The sequence below is a fragment of the Aotus nancymaae genome, unplaced genomic scaffold, assembly GCF_030222135.1.
Source record: "Aotus nancymaae isolate 86718 unplaced genomic scaffold, 86718_ANA_hifiasm-v0.15.2.pri h1tg000003l, whole genome shotgun sequence".
Lineage (NCBI taxonomy): Eukaryota > Metazoa > Chordata > Mammalia > Primates > Aotidae > Aotus > Aotus nancymaae.
In genome coordinates, this window is record NW_026988414.1 from 73,278,567 (window position 1) to 73,298,467 (window position 19,901).

Here is a 19,901-nt window from a genome sequence, read left to right on the forward strand (position 1 = left end):
AATGGTTAAAATGGCTGGGCACGGTGGCTCATGCCTGTAATCCCAACACTTTGGGAGGCTGAAGCGGGCAGATCACCTGAGGTCGAGGGTTCGAGACCAACCTGACCAACATGGAGAAACCCCCTCTCTACTAAAAATACAAAAATTGGCCAGGTGTAGTGGCACATGCCTGTAATCCCAGCTACTCAGGAGGCTGAGGCAGGAGAATCACTTGAACCCAGGAGGCGGAGGTTGTGGTGAGCCAAGATTGTGCCATTGCACTCCAGCCTGGGTAATAAGAGCAAGACTCTGTCTTAAAAAAAAAAAGTGGTTAAACTGATAAATTTTATATAATGTATATTTTACTGCAATTTTTAAAAATTGATGTATAGCCACTTGAATGGATAGAATTCTTGTTAAGAAATGTCATGTTTTCCTCAGATAGCTCAAATATGGGCAGCAGTGGCTGGCATGGAACTTCATAAGATCCTAGTTTTCATCAGTACATTAAAATTCATAAAATTTAATTTCTACTGTTTTAGTTAAAGTAAAAAATAAATAGAATATTCAGTATCTTCTTCCTGCATCCTGACAAGTCATTCCATCCACCCCTGGGGAAACACATACCCTCTGGAGAGTGAACACTGGAAAACAGACCTATTTCTAATAGGGTGTTTTTATTTAATACTGAGGCAAGACATAGATAATCCTTCTTCTCTTGTTCTTCCCTTGTCTGTGTATATTGCTAATGGTGTTATCCTGACCTTGTATTTTCATACCCATTCTTCTTCCTTCCTAATCCAGCTCTGTTTTCTCATCCATATATATAAAATATGTATGTATATATTTTCATATATATGTAAGTGTATATGTATTCATATACATACATATATTTTTTTAAAATTTTATTTTATTATTTTGTTTGGAGATGGAGTCTCGCTGTGTCCCCAAGGCTGGAGTGCAGTGGTGTAATCTCGATCTCGGGTCACTGCAACTGACACCTCCTGGGTTCAAGCGAGTCTCCTGCCTCAGCCTCCCAAATAGCTGGGATTACAGGTGCACGCCACCATGCCTGGCTAATTTCTGTATTTTTAGTTGAGATAGGGTTTCACCATGTTGGTCAGACTGGTCATATACATATATATATTGCCTAGGCTGGATGGAGTGCAGTGGTGTGGACTGTGGCTCACTGCAGTCATGACCTCCTGGGCTCAAGTGATCCTCCCATCTCAGCCTCCTGAGTAATCATCCATATTTCTTTCTCTTTATTTTATTTTTTAGCCAGGATGTGTTCTCATCTGATTTTTTATTTTTTAATAAAGATGGGGGCTCACTATGTTGCCCAGACAGGTCTTGAACTCCTGGGCTCAAGTGATCTGCCCACCTTCACCTCCCAAAGTGCTGAGATTTGGGCATGAGCCACTGTACCCAGCCCGTCTCATCCGTATTTCTATAGCACTTTATATAAACTTCTTTGTAACTCTAATCACACTGTATTTTTTTTTTTTTTTGAGACGTAGTCTCATACTGTCACCCAGGCTGGAGTGCAATGGTGCCATCTCTGCTCACTGCAATCTCCACCTCCTGGGTTCAAATGATTCTCTTGCCTCAGCGTCCCGAGTAGCTGTGACCGCAGGTGCCCGCTACTGCTCCTGGCTAATTTTTTGCATTTTTAGTAGAGACGGGGTTTTCACCATGTTGGCTAGTCTGGAACTCCTGACCTCGTGATCTGCCCGCTTGGCCAGGCTGGTCTGGAACTCCTGACCTCGTGATCTGCCCGCCTTAGCCTCCCAAAGTGCTGGGATTATAGGCGTGAGCCACCGTGCCCGGCCCTATATTGTATTTCCATTATTTGCCTATATATATTTATATTCTATATTTATTTATCTTTGAGACGGAGTTTCATTTTTGTTGCCCAGGTTAGAGTGCAGTGGCACAATCTTGGCTTATTGTAACCTCTGCTTCCTGGGTTCAAGTAATTCTCCTGCTCCAGCCTCCCAAGTAGCTGAGATTACAGGCATGCACCACCATGCCCGCCCCGGCTAATTTTTTGTATTTAGTAGAGATAGGGTTTCACCATGTTGATCAGGCTGGTCTCGCACTCCTGACCTCAGGTGATCCACCCACCTCGGCCTCCCAAAGTGCTGGGGGGTAAGCATAGAATTAAGAACTAGCTTAAATAGTATCATTCTGCAAGCTTCAGGTTATAAGACCAGGCCTTCTTTTACTCTGGTGGTATTTTTTTCTTAAACAGCTGCCTGACATATCAGACTCAAACTGAAGCAGGATATTTCCCTTCCCTGACTCCGTCACGGGACTCATGACAGGGGTGCCTTATTTACTCAGCCCACTGCTCTCAACTCCTTGCAGAAGGGAGTATGTGAGTGAATGAGGCAGGAACTGGAGTGCACAGGTGCTGGAACCAGCTGACTGTTTCAGTGCCGGTGGGATCAAACTCCATTTACCCAGGAATTACAGGCGTGAGCCACCATGTCTGACATATTTCTTCTCTCTCCTTGTTGAGCAGTATGTCTTGGTTATATACTGTGATCCTAGCACCTAGCTATGGCATAAATGTGCTCTCACAGAATGTTTTATCAAATTATTGGAACTAGAACTTAACCCCTGTGGTGTCTCAAGCACTCTGCCTTACCTTCATAATTTTGGTCAGCCTTTGTTTTTTTTCTTCAGAAGCCTAAATTGCATCTTCCTGGCCATCACCACTTTTTCCACACCAGTACTTGCTATTAGGAATACTTGGGCATAAATTATATTTGCATAGTATATACCTCTCAGAATAATTATTGTAGTTGATCTTGCTGATATTAATTTGTTAATGCTAGAAGCTCTACTGGAGATACCACAGTGAGCATTTTCTATATAGGAAGTTAAGACCCTGGGAAGTTAGATGATGGTATAAGGTTATATAATATTTTGGTGACAGAACTAGATTCTAGCTCTCCAAACTCTTGGTCCTTTGGATTGAAGGAGGTTGTAGTGAGAAGAGTTAGAGCAGCATAGTTGGTATAGTGTGTGTGAGGGGGCTTTGCTTCTTATTGTTCTAACCACTACTTGAGAGTTTTCAGTAATTGAGGAACCCAGGCTTTCAGAAGGAAGTACATTGCATTTATTTAGCCTGTGATAGCAGTTCAGTTTGGCATACCAGTCACCTGATCCACACTTTCAGGGTAGTCAGATGGAGACCAGAGCTTGATTCTCTGGGAGTGAATGGTTTGGAGAATTCTGTAGGACCTTCTGCCTTGGCAGCTAGATTGGTTGTTGACTGATGTGTGGTAGCCAAATAGGGTGTCAGAGACAAGGTGTGGCTGGCTACTCTGTTGTTGATGTGCATTAGTGTGGCGTCTACAGGATCAGCTCAGTATGGACCCTGTCATTATTTGGTGGTTCGTAAACTGCTTACCCAGAAGAGATAAAATTCTGAGAAAATAGATCACATTAACCAAAAGGTCTAAAGAAAGGTTTGTAAGTCAGAATACCAGTTTGTAGTGATAGGTGTATACCTGGCTGACTTGGGATGTAGAATTTCTTGACCAAACCAGGGATTCCCCACTGCTGGGATCTAGCCTAAGATCAAAATAAAAATCAGAAGATTGCTTGCTGGGGCAGAGGTAAGCATAGAATTAAGAACGAGCTTTAATAGTATCTTCCTGCCAGCTTCAGGTTATAAGACCAGGCCTTCTTTTGCTCTGGGGGTATTTCTGTCTTTAACAGCTGCCAGACATTCAGACTCAAACTGAAGCAGGGTATTTCCCTCCCCTTACTCCTTCATGGGACTCATGACAGGGGTGCCTTGTTTACTCAGTCCACTGCTCTCAACTCCTTGCAGAAGGGAGTAGGTGAATGAATGAGGCAGGAACTGGAGTGCATAGGCGCTGGAACTGGCTGGCTGTTTCAATGCAGGTGGGATCAAACTCCACTCACTCAAACCTGCTGTGTTCTGCCCCTTTTGGGAGGGAGTGCACAGGTGAGCAGGTGCAGGAGCCAGAATGAGCACTTTTGGGTGCCAGCAGGAGCAAACTCTGTGCAGGCCATGTGGCAGCATCTAGGTGGGAAGCCTGCGACTCCTGAAGCCCCAGAGGGTGTGTTTTGGTGCTCTTTTAGCTCTGCTATCCACAGATGGCTTAAGTGTTAACAGTTCAGTGGGCCTGCAGCTGCCCTCTGCCAGTGAGGGCAAAGGGCCAGTATGACAGCCTTTTGTATCTGTACTCATGGCTGCTGTGCTTTTGTCCAGTGTCCAGGAAAAATAGGTCACATGAACGAATTAAAGGATGGTAAATATGGGTGATCTTATTTTTATTTATGTGGGAAGGGGAGCTAGGGGACTGTGGGTGGTTGGTAGGTAATTTTCCCCTGAAGTCTGGCTGTCTCTGGCTGGATTCTTCTCCACAGTTATGCAGTCAGGCTGTCCTTCTGAAGTCAAGCCACTTCTCTGTGACATTCAGTGGTGGTCTCCAATGTCCAGCTGTTTCTCATCTCTGCTAACTGAGTCTGGGGTCTTTATAGGCACAGGATAGGGTGGGGGCCATGGGTGGTTTAGGAAAAGGCAACATTCTCGTGGGAAAACAGGGATATGAGTTCTCACGTTGGGCTGCAATCTCAGACTTTTGGCTTGAAGGTGAGGCTTCGCCAGGGACCTGCCTCTACAATTTCTCTGCCTCCTGCCTCTATCACTGTATCAAAACCACCATGCTATATTCTTACTCTTCCTCTTACTTGCTGATAGTAAGTTGTCAGAAAAGCTTTTGTCATTACCAGTTTCCTTATGAAGGGGAGAATTGGTTAAGATTTCCAGGAGTACTGCTTATTTCATATTCACTAACAAGTTACTTGAGTAGTATTTGTTGTTGCTGTTGTTGTTATGTATGTGTTTGTGGGGTTTTTTTGAGACGGAGTCTTGCTCTGTTGCCAGGCTGGAGTGCAGTGGTGCAATCTCGGCTCACTGCAGCCTCCGCCTCCCGGGTTCAAGCGATTCCCCTGCCTTAGCCTCCTTAGTAGGTGGGACTACAGGCACATACCACTATGCCCGGCTAATTTTTTGTATTTTAAATAGAGACAGGATTTCACCATGTTGGCCAGGATGGTCTCAATCTCCTGACCTTGTGATCCACCCGCCTCAGCCTCCCAAAGTGGTGGGATTACAGGTGTGAGCCACTGCGCCCAGTTGTGTGTATGTGTTTTGAGACAGGTTCTTGTTCTGTTGCCCAGGCTGGAGGGCAGTGGCATGATCGATCATAGCTCACTGCAGCCTTGAACTTTTAGGCACAAGCGATCTTCCTGCTTCAGCTTCCCAATGTGGGATTATAGGCATGAGCCACTGTGCCCAGATTGGGTGATATTTGAAACCTATTATTCCACATGAGATTTATTGTTTGCTACTTAATATGATTTAGCAGTACTGACCTTTACCATTTTCGCATTGGTTCCTGTAACACTCTCCACAAAGGACTCATGTACTGTATTTTACACTTTCAGTGAGCACTTTCTGTGGATACACTGATTTTAGTCCCTATTTTTCCTCCAGGGTCATCTAGTAGCAGGCACCCAAATCAGGCAACTCCAAAGAAAAGTGGTTTAAAGAATGGCCAGATGAAGAATAAAGATGACGAGTGCTTTGGGGATGATATTGAAGAGATCCCAGACACAGATTTTGATTTTGAAGGGAACCTAGCTCTTTTTGACAAGGCAGCTGTGTTTGAGGAGATCGATACCTATGAAAGGAGAAGTGGTACCCGTTCCCGGGGCATCCCAAATGAAAGGCCTACTCGGTACCGCCATGATGAGAACATCCTGGAGTCAGAGCCCATTGTCTACCGACGGATCACAGTGCCCCACAATGTGAGCAAGGAGTTCTGCACAGGTGAGTTGCACCAGGTCCCACATCCTGCTGGCTGCTGTTGCCTTTCTATTAAGTTTGAAACAGAAAAACCTGGCTTCTGAGTCACAGTCTCACACTAGGAATTAACTTACATAGCTTGGTGGCTGGCCTAGTAGTATTATCTCTTGGGGGCTGCATCTAATAACAGCATTCTGCCATGGTGGAGGGATAATTTCTCTACATGTGTGTTTATATCCTGTATCTGGCAGGATCTGGCCTGCTACTTATTTAGTGTGTTGTCAGTAACAACTAAAGGCAAAGAGCCTACTATGTAGAGTCAGATATTCAGATCGATTTTCACTGTGGCATCCCTGTTACTACCCATATATTTCACCAGAATTCAACTCTGTTTTACTAATTATTTGTTGCAAAAAAAAACAAAAAAAACAGTTAAAGATGGATGATAGGAATCATTGACTAAAAATAGAGTTTTAATAAATTACATTTCTTTACTATGCCATTCTTATCTCCTGTTAGCCCAGGACATTGAAAGTTGGCTAATTTCATGTAGTGCCTTCTGTAGGTCATTGTAGATGATAATCTAGTTCTATTACCCCAGTGATTATTGTTTCTTTTTTTAGCATTAGAACCTTTTCTTCAAACCTATGGCATATTAAACAGAGTAAAGCAGCTATGAGAGAGGTAATTCACCTCATCCCTGTCACATTTCTTCCCGCCAAACCACATTACTTCTTGGAATATGGTTTGAAAACCACTGTTGTTGAATGATCCTAAGAGCTAAAGGGGAAATCAGAATCATTTTAGTAAGTAGAGAAGGAATTGAGTATAATATTTTTATTTTGGTTTGAAGTTTGGAATATAGAGAATATAAATCTTGAATGCTGATAGCTGCTATAAAAAGAACTGTGGATACAGCTAATTTCATTTGGAGGACAGTCAGACATGGCTTTTTTATAGATAATAGTAAGACTCTGTTGTATTTGATTTTGCTTAGTATAGTAGCTTGCGTGTGCTTTCCATGTGAAAAAAAAAAAAATAGGCCAACTGTCAGGCTAAGAAAGACTGCTAAAATAAAAAAAAAAAAAAAAACAAGACTGCTAGGCTGGGCCCAGTGGCTTATGCCTGTAATCCCAGCATTTTGGGAGGCCGAGGCAGGTGATCACCTGAGGTTGGGAGTTCAAGACCAGCCTGGTCAACATGGTGAAACCCTGTCTCTACTAAAATACAAAAATTAGCTAGGCGTGGTGGCACACACCTGTAATCTCAGCTTCTCAGGAGGCTAAGGCAGGAGAATTGAACCCGGGAGGTGGTGGCTACAGTGAGCCGAGATGGCCCCACTGTACTCCAGCCTGGGTGACAGAGCAACACTCCATCTCAAAAAAAAAAAAAAAAGTGCTGAATTTTGTCAGTCTTTTGCTGGCAGATTCTAGTAGGCCTGCCTCTTTACTAAGGTGGTTTCCTTAAGTGACAGTGGCAGTGTAACTTGCCGAAGTCCTTTGATTTTTAAGACCTGTGTAAAGGCAAACAGCCTAGCTCAGAATCAGGTTTAACTTAAATTGCTAGGTTTTAAGCCTTTCAAAGGCAGTTATCATCTGTTAAGTCTGGTACTCCTCCAGGTCAGCCAACTATCCACCTCTGACTGCTTCCTTTTTTACTGCCCTCATTGTAAAAGAAACTGCTCCTGCTGCTAGCACTCTGTATCTGTAGTCCAAGTGCTGCTGCTGAGGCTGCTGGATTATGCAGTGTTTGATTTCCCTGGAACTACTTACACTGCAGGATGTTTTGGACTTGGGAAGATTATAATCTGCCCTGGAGTCAAGTGGCTAAGAGTGAGAATAACAGAATCAGGAAAGATTCTCAGATCTAATAGAACCTGAGAAAATATTTGCTAACGTGGACAAAAGCAGAGGTAGAAATTTTTTCCTGCTGCACACTCCAGCTCCCCAACTTGATCTTCACACCTCTTTTGTTTTTAATGACTGAAGTGCAAAGTTCTCTCATATAAAACGATTTTCCTATCAATAAACATAATACAAACCACATGTGCTGGTCCTTTGCCATAAACTTGGGTGTGGCATCTTGTGGTGTGTAGTGACCAGTTGCACTCCACTGGTTTGTGACAATGAGGGGGAAAGAAGCCCAGGAGCTTCATGCCATCTGGTTTTTCTCTTTGTTCTTAACAATGACAAGGAGTGGAAATGAAGCCCTTTTGCCAAGCACTGTCTATGCTAGAAATAGAGCAAGCAGGCAGTTATTTATCTTGCTGAGCAGCTTCTCCTACAGGGGGTTTTTCTCTGTTCCAGCCCCAAGGCGTAACCCTCAAGCAGGTCTTTACTGAGGGGCAGGCAGTCAGCACAGAGCTGGGGACACTTTCTCCAATGGATCTGCTATCCAAATGTTTGGATCAAAATAAGGCAAACTAGAATATATAGAGAAACAGTCCAAGACCATAAAATGTTAGTGTTAGGTGAGTTGGTCCCCTAGTATAATTTTCTCATTTTATAGATGAGGACATGAGGCCCAGAGAGGTAAAGGCTTTTTTTTTCTTTTCTTTTTTTTTTTTTTTTGAGACAAAAGTCTCATTTTGTCACCCAGGCTGGAGTGCAGTGTCGTGATCTTGGCTCTCAGCTCACTGCAACCTCCCCGTCCGGGTTCAAGCAATTCTCCTGCCTCAGCTTCCTGAGTAGCTGGGATTACAGGTACCTACCACCATGCCCAGCTAATTTTTGTATTTTTAGTAGAGACAGGGTTTCACCATGTTGGCCAGGCTGATCTCAAACTCCTGGCCTCAAGTGATCCACCCACCTTGGCCTCCCGGAGTGCTGGGATTACAGGCGTGAGTCACTGCGCCCAGCTGGTAAAGGATTTTCTAAGCCTTACCCACTGGCCAGGTGAAGTGACCCATGAGGTTGAAGGCTGCAGTGAGCCAACGTCATGCTGCTGTACTCCAGCCTGGGCAATAGAGCCAAGCCCTGTCTCAAAAAAAAAAAAACCTTACCCATCACATCTCCCTTTCTCTTCTAAATGTGAATTAAAAAGAGGAAAATATAAGAAGAGAAGGGCAGTTTAATGGCGAATAGACTACAGACAGTCCCCCAACTTACAGCAGTTAGACTTACTATTTTTTGACTCTAGGATGGTTTGAAAACAATACTCATTCAGTAGAAACTGTCGTTCAAATTATGAATTTAGATCTTTTCCTGAGATAGCGATGTGCGGGTCTGATATTCTCCAATGCTGGGCAGCAGCAGGAGCCACAGCAGCCAGCCATGCAGTCATGAGAGTAAACAACCAGTATTCTACAGTGTACTGTGTTGCCAAGTGATTTTGCCCAACTGTAGGCTAATGTAAGTGTTCTGGGCAGGTTTAAGGTAGGCTAGGCTAAACTGTGATGTTTGTTTGGTAGGTTAGGTGTATTAAATGCATTTTCAACTTAGATATGTTCAATTTACGATAGCTTTATTGGGATAAGACCCATTGTAAGATGAGAGACATCCCTGTAGTCTTTTCTGTTCAGTACTGCACTCTCTCAGGAATGGACCAGCAGTTTACAGAAGTAACTTGGAGAGCTCCCGCAGTCTGGCCTTGTGGCATTCATGTCCTGGAATACCAGATACTTTATTTTCTACTAATCCTCAGAGTAGCAAAAGAACAACATGTTTATTACCCACTTGGTGATGGCTTGGGATTTAGGATTCTGGCAGCTTGCTGCTGGTGCCCTGAGTACTGACTTCATGCTAAGTGGTGTCAACAGTACGTAAGCTATTATTCACTAATTGCTCATACTCCTCTTGGCAGTTGTCTTTGCCAGCTGTGTGTGTTGTGATGGGGAACAGTGTTGTTTTAGGTCTGTTGATGGGGAAAACACATTCAGGAAGCAACTAAATTCAGCTCTTTGTTTAACCCCAATTTTTTCTCTCTGGAAAGGCCTTTCAGGTTCTTTGGCAGGGCTTCTGTCTCCAGCAGTCATGGATCATCAGACATTTCTCTAGCTTGGGCCTGCCCGTTAAATAATGGTGTCCAGTGGTCACACTCTGGATTGGTCAGGGTCCTTCTGGATCTAGACTTGTAATTTGAAATCCTTTGAAGACAGATTCTATGTGCATGTGCACACATGCATGTGTGTTAAGTTTAAACATAAAACACTAGATGTGTGTGAGCACTCTGTGTTCAGTGGTGAGAACTCCCCAAAGAATACTGCTTAGGCAAGTGGTAAGGCTTCAGAGAAGAATCTTCATTCAACACTCATAATACTGGTTTTTAAATTTTTTTTTTTAATTTTATTTTTTTTTGAGACACAGTCTCACTCTGGCGCCCAGGCTGGAGTGCAATGGTGTGATAGCGGCTCACTGCAACCTCTGCCTCCCAAGTTCAAGTGATTCACCTGCCTCAACCTCCTGCATAGCTGGGATTACAGGCGTGTGCCACCATGCCCATCAAATTTTTGTATTTTTAGTAGAGACAGGGTTTCACAATGTTGGCCAGGCTGGTCTTGAACTCTTGACCTCAGGTGATCTGCCCACCTTGGCCTCCCAAAGTGCTGGGATTACAGGCATGAGCCACCTTGCGCAGCCTAACGCTCATAATATTCTAAAGGAAATATTTTAAGACAGTTTGAGTCAGTCAGAACACTGTGTTTATTATGTGTAACTGACTCTAAGATAGTCCTCCCTTTCAGTTATGAAAATGTAATAGGAGATAGAAAGATACCGTATATGCCCAGAATCCAGTGAAAGTGTGGCCATTAAGTGCACTAGGTATTGAGAGGCAGAGGAGGTCCTATAGGCTGCATCAAGGAAGGCTTCATGTTGGAAGCCTTGAAACATGGGCAGGATTTCACCAGGCAGAGAGAAAGAGGAGGATATTTATGGGTAGCCTAGGCAGGTGTTGGTGAACAGTATGAGTAAAGGGCGTGTGGGAGACTGGTCATTAGCTGGCTTGGCCAGGGCAGAGAGTTTGTGTTGGGGAGTAGAAGGAAGTAAAATACAGCTGTGGACCAGAGCACAGAGGGCCTTGTGTGCCAGTGCTGTCTTTATCCTGTAGTCATGGGGAATAACTGAAGGATTTTGGATAGGAAAATGACATGATCTCTTTTAGGAAGACTGGTCTTGTGGTAGGATCCCAGGTAGAACGAGAGAGGAGAGAGGAGACCAGGTCAGTGTCAGTCATGCTCATGATGTAACTTACATACTAGAGATTTGGACCATTGAATGGAAAGGAACACTAAGATATGAGGGAAGCGACAGAGGGTAATTTGACGGGCTGTGAAGACTGAAAACAGGGTTGAATGAACAGGAGGATTTGGAGGTATTGAACCCATGGGGCAGGAAGACTGGCAATGAGTCTAGTTATCATTAGATTGCACGAATTTATAGTGGGCCAAGCCTACATGGTTTTGTGAGCCATCCCCTTTTTTTTCCCTCCTGCAATGCTTTGTGCCTGAGCCCTGAGAGAGCAAATGCAAGAGTTGCTACAATGAGGGATAGGGAGATGTGGGAGTTATTAGTTATTAGAGCTTTAATCAGGAGTTAAAAGTTACATAGTCAAAGAGAGGCTGCTAAGCTGGTTTCCTTATCTATAAAGTGGGATAATACTGTGGATTAAATGAGGTAATGTGAAAAAGCAGCTAGCACAATACCCAATTTGTAATTATTATTTAGTAAATATTTGACTTCAAATATGAATTTGCAAAGACCACCTCAGTAAGATTATTTCAAAGCATCAGCATTGAGAGTATACCTACTATGTGCCAGACGCTGTTTTAGATACTCTGTGTAAGTCATAGTTCCTTACCTTAGGGGCCTCTGAATATAACTGAACCAAATATGTAAATATACTAATAACAGAAGTGTAGTCGGCTGCAGTGGCTCACACTTGTAATCCCAACACTTTGGGAGGCTAAGGCAGGAGGCTGGCTTGCTTGAGCCCAGGAGTTTGAGACCAGCCTGAGCAACATAATGAGACCTCATCTCTACAAAAAATAAAAATAAAAAAATAGCCAGGATGTGGTGGTATGTGCCTGTGGTCCTAGCTACTCGGGAGGCAGAGGTAGGGGGATTACTTGAGGCCAGCAGTTCGAGACCAGCCTGGGCAACATAACAAGATCCTATCTCAACTTAAAAAAAAAATGACTCGAATTCTCCGTTTCCTCCATTCTCTATTCATGATCCCTTCCCTGTGGGTAGACTTCTTTACCCTCCACCATTTGTTCTCTACTGTGCAGCCCTCTTCTGTTCTCAGGTATGTAAAAGCCCAGATGGGAGGCAGTGGGGTGCTCTTGGTGCAGGCATCTCTGCAGTTTTGCCCGAAGGATGAGCCACCTCCACACGGTGTGCTGAGATTTAGGGAATAACAAGTGTGTGAGGATGACCTGAACTAGAGTTCCTATTTATTGTCTTAAAAAGGGGCCAGGTGTAGTGGCTCAGGCCTGTAATCCCAGCACTTTAGGAGGCCAAGGCGCCTGCGGATCACCCGAGGTCAGGATTTCGAGACCAACCTGACCAACATGAAGAAACCCCATCTCTGCTAAAAATACAAAATTAGCTGGGCGTGGTGGCGCATGCCTATAATCCCAGCTACTCAGAAGGCTGAGGCAGGAGAATTGCTTGAATCTGGGAGGCAGAGGTTGTGGTGAGCCAAGATCATGCCATTGCACTCCAGCCTGGGCAACAAGAATGAAACTCCATCTCAAAAAAAAAAAAAAAAAAAAAGATCCAGTTAAACTTGAGTGAGGTGCTCTGGTCTGAGCTCCAGCACCTCTTATCCATACATACCCATTTCCCCTTTTCTTTTGAAAAAGGCAGTTCTGGTTTCTGCCAGGAAGCAGCTGGTGAGAGAGGCCACAAGTGATTTGTTCCTGCTGCTTTGTGACTCAACTCTTCTCACCCTGGCTGGCTAAGTCTTTGAGTTTTGATGAGGATGTATCTAGCTCTCAGGACAAGTTTGGCTTTCAGAAAATTCCAGACTAGCAGTTGTCTTTCACAGCTGGCATTCCATTCCTGCTTCTGAGCCCTAGCTGCCTTCCTCTGCTTCCTGTCACCAAGAGTCCCTCTAGAAGTAGTCTAAGGCTTTCGAGACCAGCAGCGTTATCTTCTCAAAAATAGGTAGTCAAGCAATCTGTTTTGAACTTTTTGCATGCGTGTTCAAAAGGAATTCAGGAAGAAATAAATCTTGGAGTTTAGAAGTGCCACTGAAGAATTTTACCCTGGAGGTAGTGAGGCCTCCTTTGGCAGCTGTTGTAGTCTTGCAGAGAATTCTTCTCATTTGGAGAATCAAGTCTCTGGTCAGCATCTCATTGCCTTCTCACCCATAGATCCAACCCACGCAGGGTCCTGCCTTGTCTCCCCATAGCCCCCTCCCCAACTTCATTCCCCAACTGCGTGTTTATGGATTAGATCAGGTGCCACAAAGGATGTCATTCTGAGGGAGAGCCACTGGGGGACATCAGGAAGTAAATTCTGGGTGGTGTTCTGGACAGAACAGCTGCATTGGATAAACCTATGCTCCTCTACCAAGTGTCACAAGTTTTCACTGAGCAGAGCTAATGAGCCTAGTTTCTAAATTCGTGTCTCCAGCAGGCAGACTTCCTTGACAGTGACTTGGCTGACTTTGGGGAACCTCAGGCTCTAGCAGGTGTGGAAGAATTTATCACTCCCTTTCTTTATCTTGGAATCCTTCAGAGTTCCTGGGCCTGGATAATCGGGTGAATGGTTGTCATAGGCCTGAAGGGCTTGGTTTGATCATTGGTGATCTCGTGAGGTTTTAGAGCAGTACTCTTTTTTTTTTTGAGACCGAGTTTCACTCTTGTTACCCAGGCTGGTGTGCAATGGCGCGATCTTGGCTCACTGCAACCTCCGCCTCCTGGGTTCAGGCAATTCTCCTGCCTCAGCCTCCTGAGTAGCTGGGATTACAGGCACGCGCCACCGTGCCCAGCTAATTTTTTTTGTATTTTTAGTAGAGACGGGGTTTCGCCATCTTGACCAGGATGGTCTCGATCTCTTGACCTCGTGATCCACCCGCCTCGGCCTCCCAAAGTGCTGGGATTACAGGTGTGAGCCACCGCGCCCGGCAGAGCAGTACTCTTAAGATAGGTATATTGGCCAGCCTCTTAGCCCGGTAATGAACCACTGTGCTTCTTACATGTTTTCCAAGAGTTTAAGCTCAAACCAAGGGCTGGAGTATCTGGAGCCTAGCACATTCCAGCCTGACACCTGAGTTTTTATGAAACTGCCCATTGGTCATTCCAGAAATGCACTGGTCCCTGGTAATGTCACTGCTTTACTAATATGTGCCCTCTTGCCATTCCAGAGCCACAGGTGCCTAGACAGAGTGAGAAAGGAGTTTGATTTCTGTGTATCTACCATCTTCTTGAAATTTAGCAGTCAGGCCAAGGCAGGCAGATCACTTGAGGTCAGGAGTTTGAGACCAGCCTGGCCAACATGGTGAAACCCTGTCTCTACTAAAAATACAAAAACTGGCCAGCAGTGGTGGCTCATGCCTGTAGTCCCAGCTACTTGGGAGGCTGATGCGGGAGAATCCCTTGAACCTCCAGGTGGTGGAGGTCGCAGTAAGCCAAGATCATGCCACTGCACTCTAGCTAGGGTGACAGAACGAGATTCTGTCAAAAAGAAAATTTCTGGGAAGGACTAGGGAGGTCACTTTTTCTAATTTAATATGCAGACACTGTGTTCTGTAGTAGCCTTGGCAACAGATTTTCCCTTATCCTCAGTAGTATTCATTTTGACCCGAGTCTCTCCTTCCTTCGAAATTTCATTTGAAATTTTCATGACCTTATGCTACCCCATAGGTTCCTTGTGTCCCTTGAAATCAATTCTCCTTGGTCTTCCTATTCTTACTTTCTACCCCTGACCACTTTACCCTGCATGAAACAACTCAGCTTTTAAAACCTTCTGAGCTTGGCCTTGCCTACTGCTGTACACTGAACCTTCCTACCAGCCTCGGGGCTTTAGGCAGGGACATTTTCATCTGCACATGTCACACGTATTCTGGCCTCTGGGAAGTTCGTGGTTCTCCACTCCGACCTAGAGTCCCTCTTCTATTCATTGTGACTACAGTCCTGCCTGTCTTTCAAGGCATAGTTCAAATTGAAACCTGATACTTTGTACCTGTAGCTCCTGATTTGAATTCCATACTTTGCACTTGTGCTTGGGATAACACAGTCTAAGGCTGTTGTGTTATTTTCTGAAGTTTGTACCTATGTATTTTTCTGTTTCCAGCTAGATTATAAGACTGGAGGGCTGGCGTGGTGGCTCATGCCTGTAATCCCAGCACTTTGGGAGGCCAAGGTGGGTGGATCACCTGAGGTCAGGAGTTTAAGACCAGGCCAACATGGTGAAACCCTGTCTCTGCTAATAATACAAAAATTAGCTATGTGTGATAGTGTATGCCTGTAATTCCAGCTACTGGGAAGGCTGAGGCAGGAGAATCTCTTGAACCCAGGAAGTGTAGGTTGCAGTGAGCCGAGGTCACGCCATTGCATTCCAGCCTGAGTGACAAGAGTGTCTCAAAAAAAAAAAAGACTGGGAATGGTGTCTGTTTCTCTACTCTTTTTATTTTCTCTACCTCTTCCACTGCTCCCCACTTCACCACTGACTTGCTTAATGTACTGTTACTCTACAAATATTTTTAATCATATTTGGAAGCACTTTGTTTTTTTTTTCTTCCCAACTTTCTTTTTTTTTTTTTGAGACCAGTCTCACAGTATTGCCCAGGCTAGAGTGCAGTGGCACGATCTCGACTCACTCACTGCAACCTCTGCCCTGGGTTCAAGCGATCCCCCACCTTAGCCTCCCTAGTAGCTGGGACCACAGATGTGCGCCACCACCCTCAGCTATTTTTTTTTTTTTTTGTATTTTTAGTAGAGATGGGGTTTCACCATGTTGCCCAGGATGGTTTTGAACTCCTGAGCGCAAGTGATCTGCCCACCCTTGGCTTCCCAAAGTGCTGGGATTACTCTGGCCAGGCATGAGCCACCACACCCGGCCCCCAGCCCCCAACTTTTTGTATTGAAAAAAATTTTCAAACTTACAGAAAACTTGCTAGAATTGTATAATGAACAACCATATACCCTTTATTTAGATTCACCAGTTAACATTTTGACACATTTGTTTTATATAAAATAAATACATATGAGCGCACACACGTATTTCTGAACCATTTGAGATTTAGTTGTACTCATCATTAGATTTCATCCCTAACTTCCACAGCACATAAATTCAGTGGGATATATATTGCTGTACACAAACACACTACAAGATTGCTCTCGGCAAAATTTAAATTATTACAAAAGTATTATCTAATGCACTCCATATATAAAACTTCCCAATTATCCCATTAATGTCAGCTATAAGCTGTATTTTTTTTTTTTTTTTTTTTTTTTGAGACAGAGTTTTGCTCTTGTTGCCCAGGCTGGAGTCCAATGGCGAGATCTCAGCTCCCTGCAACTTTCACTTCCCAGGTTCAAGCGATTCTCTTGCCTCAACCTCCCAGGTAGCTGGGATTATAGGCGTGCACCACCACGCCCGGCTAATTTTGTATTTTTAGTAGAGATGGAGTTTCTCCATGTTGGTCAGTCTAGCTGTATTTTTAATCAGTCATTGTACATTACATTCAGCTGTCCTATCTCTTGGTTCCTTTAAACTAGAACAGTTCCTACAACTTTTGTTGTTCTTTGTGTTATTGATATTACTGAAGAATCTAGGCCGACTGATGGCAGAATGTCCCTTAGTTTTGATATATTGATTGTTTCCTTTTGATCTGATTCATGTTAAACATGTTTGCTAGGATTTTGGTAGGGCTGCATCTTTCTCAAGGCATCACATCATATCCCCTTGTCCCATCACTGGGGGTAAGTTTGACCACTTGGTAAGGTGTTGAACACCAGATTCCTTCCTCGTAAAGATAATTTTTCCCTTCATAATTAGTAAGTTATCTTGTTGACCTGTTCTTTGCCTCTTAAAGTTCAAAGCTTGTTCCAATAGAACTTTAGTATGAAGGACTGAGGTGGACATGGGGCTGGTCTCATTGTAAGTGGGGGAGGGAAGAGGTGGGGAAAGAGTCAGATGTATTGAATACAATGAAGGGAATAAGCAGCATGTTGACACCTGACAGAGAGGAGCCTGCTCTGTGGGGGGAGCACTGGAAGAGAGAATGAAGTGCTTGGATAGAGAAAGCATGTGAAGGGAACTGTCTCTTGAGGCCAGAAGGAACTTAGGAGAATTTAGGAACCAGAAGGTGGCCAAGGGGTCTGGGATGCAGTGCAGGTTGGGTACCAGGTAAAGGTAGTAAGGTAGACCGGCCAGATCACAACAGGTCTTGTGGGTCATCATAAAGAGTATTGTGAATGTGTAGTTAGGTTTCTTCTAACAAACCCTTCCTTCAGAGAACACTTGACACCAAATTGCATTACTGCCAATTTGTGGTAGCTTTAGTGTAGATCTCCAGGGACTGTCTGTACATTGCTGGTCAGAGGGTGTATATTTACCAGTGGATTTATATCCCTAAAGGAACCAGTATGACATCAACACCCAGTTTTGTGACTGCCACAGAATGGAATCAGAAGTCATAGTCCTGGAGAAATCCCATGCCTGTAAATGAGCTGTGTTCCTTGTTGATAGGACTTGGGACACATGCAGCCTTTCCAATTAAACGGCCAATCAGTGAGAGGATTGAGTTAGATCTGAGATAACACTTTGTGTGGGAGCCTTGTTACACAACAGAAAGACTGGGCAAGGCTGAAGGTGAGAGGAACCTTGGACATGGTGCTGAAGGGTGTCTGTGGGTGAGGCAGTGCGGACACGCCATGTGTGTCTGTAAGGGAGGGAAAGGCCTGAAATGCTATGTCCTGCAATGAGCAGTGTCAAAGTGATGACCTGACAAGGGGCAGACTGCAGCTGGCACGTGCAGTGCTGGGTCACTGCATTCCATGGCCTGAAGAGACAGCCCCAGCCTCGTGCAGTAGAAATCGGTTGTACAAGGAGGGGTTCTCTTTCCTGGCCTGTACTGAGTGTGCTTCCTTGATACCCTAAGGTCAATCAGATCCTAAGAAGTTCTCGGCTTGTCACGAACCAGTTATAATTATCTCTCCCTTTCTTGTTTCACCAGCAGCTGTAAAATACATATTAATGCTCAAAGAAACCCTACCAACTGATTTTACTGCCTTGATTCCAGAACAATAAAGATCTACCTTCCAACTCAAACATAATTAGGCTTGGCCCGTGTTCAGGCTTCGGCAGGAGCACTGTTGTTGTTTGCAGTTTACACGCTATGTTCTTGGGTTCCTTCCTTTGGAGTTTATTTTATTCCCTTGGCCTGTTTCTGATAAGCCAGTCCAACTGGTTGGACTTACGTGTATAAATGTTTAAAAGGAACATTTTGTGGTGTCTGTACGTTCCTTTCAGAGCAACAGAGTAGAGTTCTAGACCCTGTAACTGCCAGACTCTGAGCAGAAAGGTTCTTGGCTTTGTCTTTCTAGGCTGCAAAAATACGCTAATTCATCAGCAGTGCCCCTTCCCCTAACACAGATCAGCGAGGAGATGGTAAGAGACTCAGCTTCCAGCAGCAGCATCTAGCCAGCTGGTGGGGGGTGATGTCTCCTCTCTTGTACCATTAGGTTTTGCACTCTTGAGGACTATGAAGGGACAGCTAGCAGAAAATGCTTCTGACAGCTCTCAGAGAGCCCTCAGAATGAGGGGCAGGGGAGGGGCTGCCTGCCTGTACACATAGCACAAGAGCCAGACCCAGAACTCTTGATGAATGGAGTAGTAGGCCCAAGACTCACTGCCCTGACCCCTTTCAAATCTAACAGAAAGAATTCTGATAAACAGGTAAAGAAATGCAGAGACGAGTGAAGGCTCTGCCTCGCGTGACTCTGCAGGTAAAGAGGGTGTTTGAAGTAGTTAGGTGCGTGACTTGTCTGACAGGTTTGAGTTGTTAGTGGCTTAGGACTTTTGAAAATTGTTCAGCCTAATTAGTTCTGATAATATGTGCGTGTCTGAAGCAGGCCATAAAAATGGCTGTTTTAATCAGCTGTTGACATGCAAGGGCAGGCTGCAGCCTCCAGCACTGGCACCTGGAATACCAATGACTGCCGTTTCAGAAAGAGGTGGCAAGAGAGACTCAGTGCTCCTAATAGCACTGTGTATTGTCTCTCGCCAGACCAGGAATAGGCTGGGCAGGTAGAGGGGCTCAGCTAGCTAACAGGATAGTGTTTATTTGATATGTTAGACATTTTTTATCATCATCATCATTGCATGACATTGTTATTCTGCCTTCCCTGAGAGGATACAGACCTGGGTCCTATAGGTTCAGTCTTTGTGCTTGGTTTCCTGTTGTGAAAACATGAAGCTATACCCTCATTCTGTGTGGTTTTAAGAATCTGTGCAGGTAGGACTGAACCTGATAAAACCTCAAGAGATTTTCTTCTGATGTGACGAGTGAAGAAAACAGGTTTTTCGGGAGAGAGATCCAAGATGGCTGATCACTAGCAGCTCGGGCATGTAGCTCCCAGTGAAAGCGCAGAGAACGAGAGGACGCCACACTTTCAGACGAATATTTGTAGCTCACGGACCAGGAGATTCCCAGCGGAGGAGCTCCACAGGTCGCCAGAGCGACTCTTGTGGCCGGCGCGGCGGTTTTGCTGGCGCCTTAAAGCGGCAGTTCTTGGTGCAGAGTCCAGAGATTCCTGGGCAGAAAGGCACCATCAACCTTAACACCGCTGTCTTGGCCGGCGCAGTGGATTGCTCAGATTTCGGCGCTGGGAATCAAAAAGTTGGATGTCCGCTCAGAGACCTAGTTAGAAAGTCGGTAATTACAAAGACGACAGATGGATAAATATATAATCAAGGGAAGAAAGCAGCCTAAAAAGGCAGAGAATACTCAAAATCAGAATGCCTCTCCCTCTACAGGGGATCGCAATTCCTCATCAGTAACGGAACAAGGCTTAATGGAGAACGAGTGTGTTCCAATAACAGAAGCAGGTTTCAAAATGTGGGTGATGAGACACTTCTGTGAATTAAAAGAACTTGTTCTAACCCAATGCAAAGAA

The 19,901-nt window shown here is 44.6% G+C and overlaps 1 protein-coding gene across 2 annotated transcripts in view; it reads left to right on the plus strand.

Moving 5' to 3' along the window:
- The window catches only part of EDC3 (enhancer of mRNA decapping 3), a 67,077-nt gene that overhangs the window by 34,291 nt on the left and 12,885 nt on the right, over positions 1–19,901 (plus strand). For both annotated transcript variants that reach the window (XM_012457623.2, XM_012457622.2), the window contains one exon: positions 5,522–5,857. In XM_012457623.2, coding sequence (XP_012313046.2) covers positions 5,522–5,857 — 336 coding nt within the window. The remainder of the gene's footprint in view (positions 1–5,521; positions 5,858–19,901) is intronic.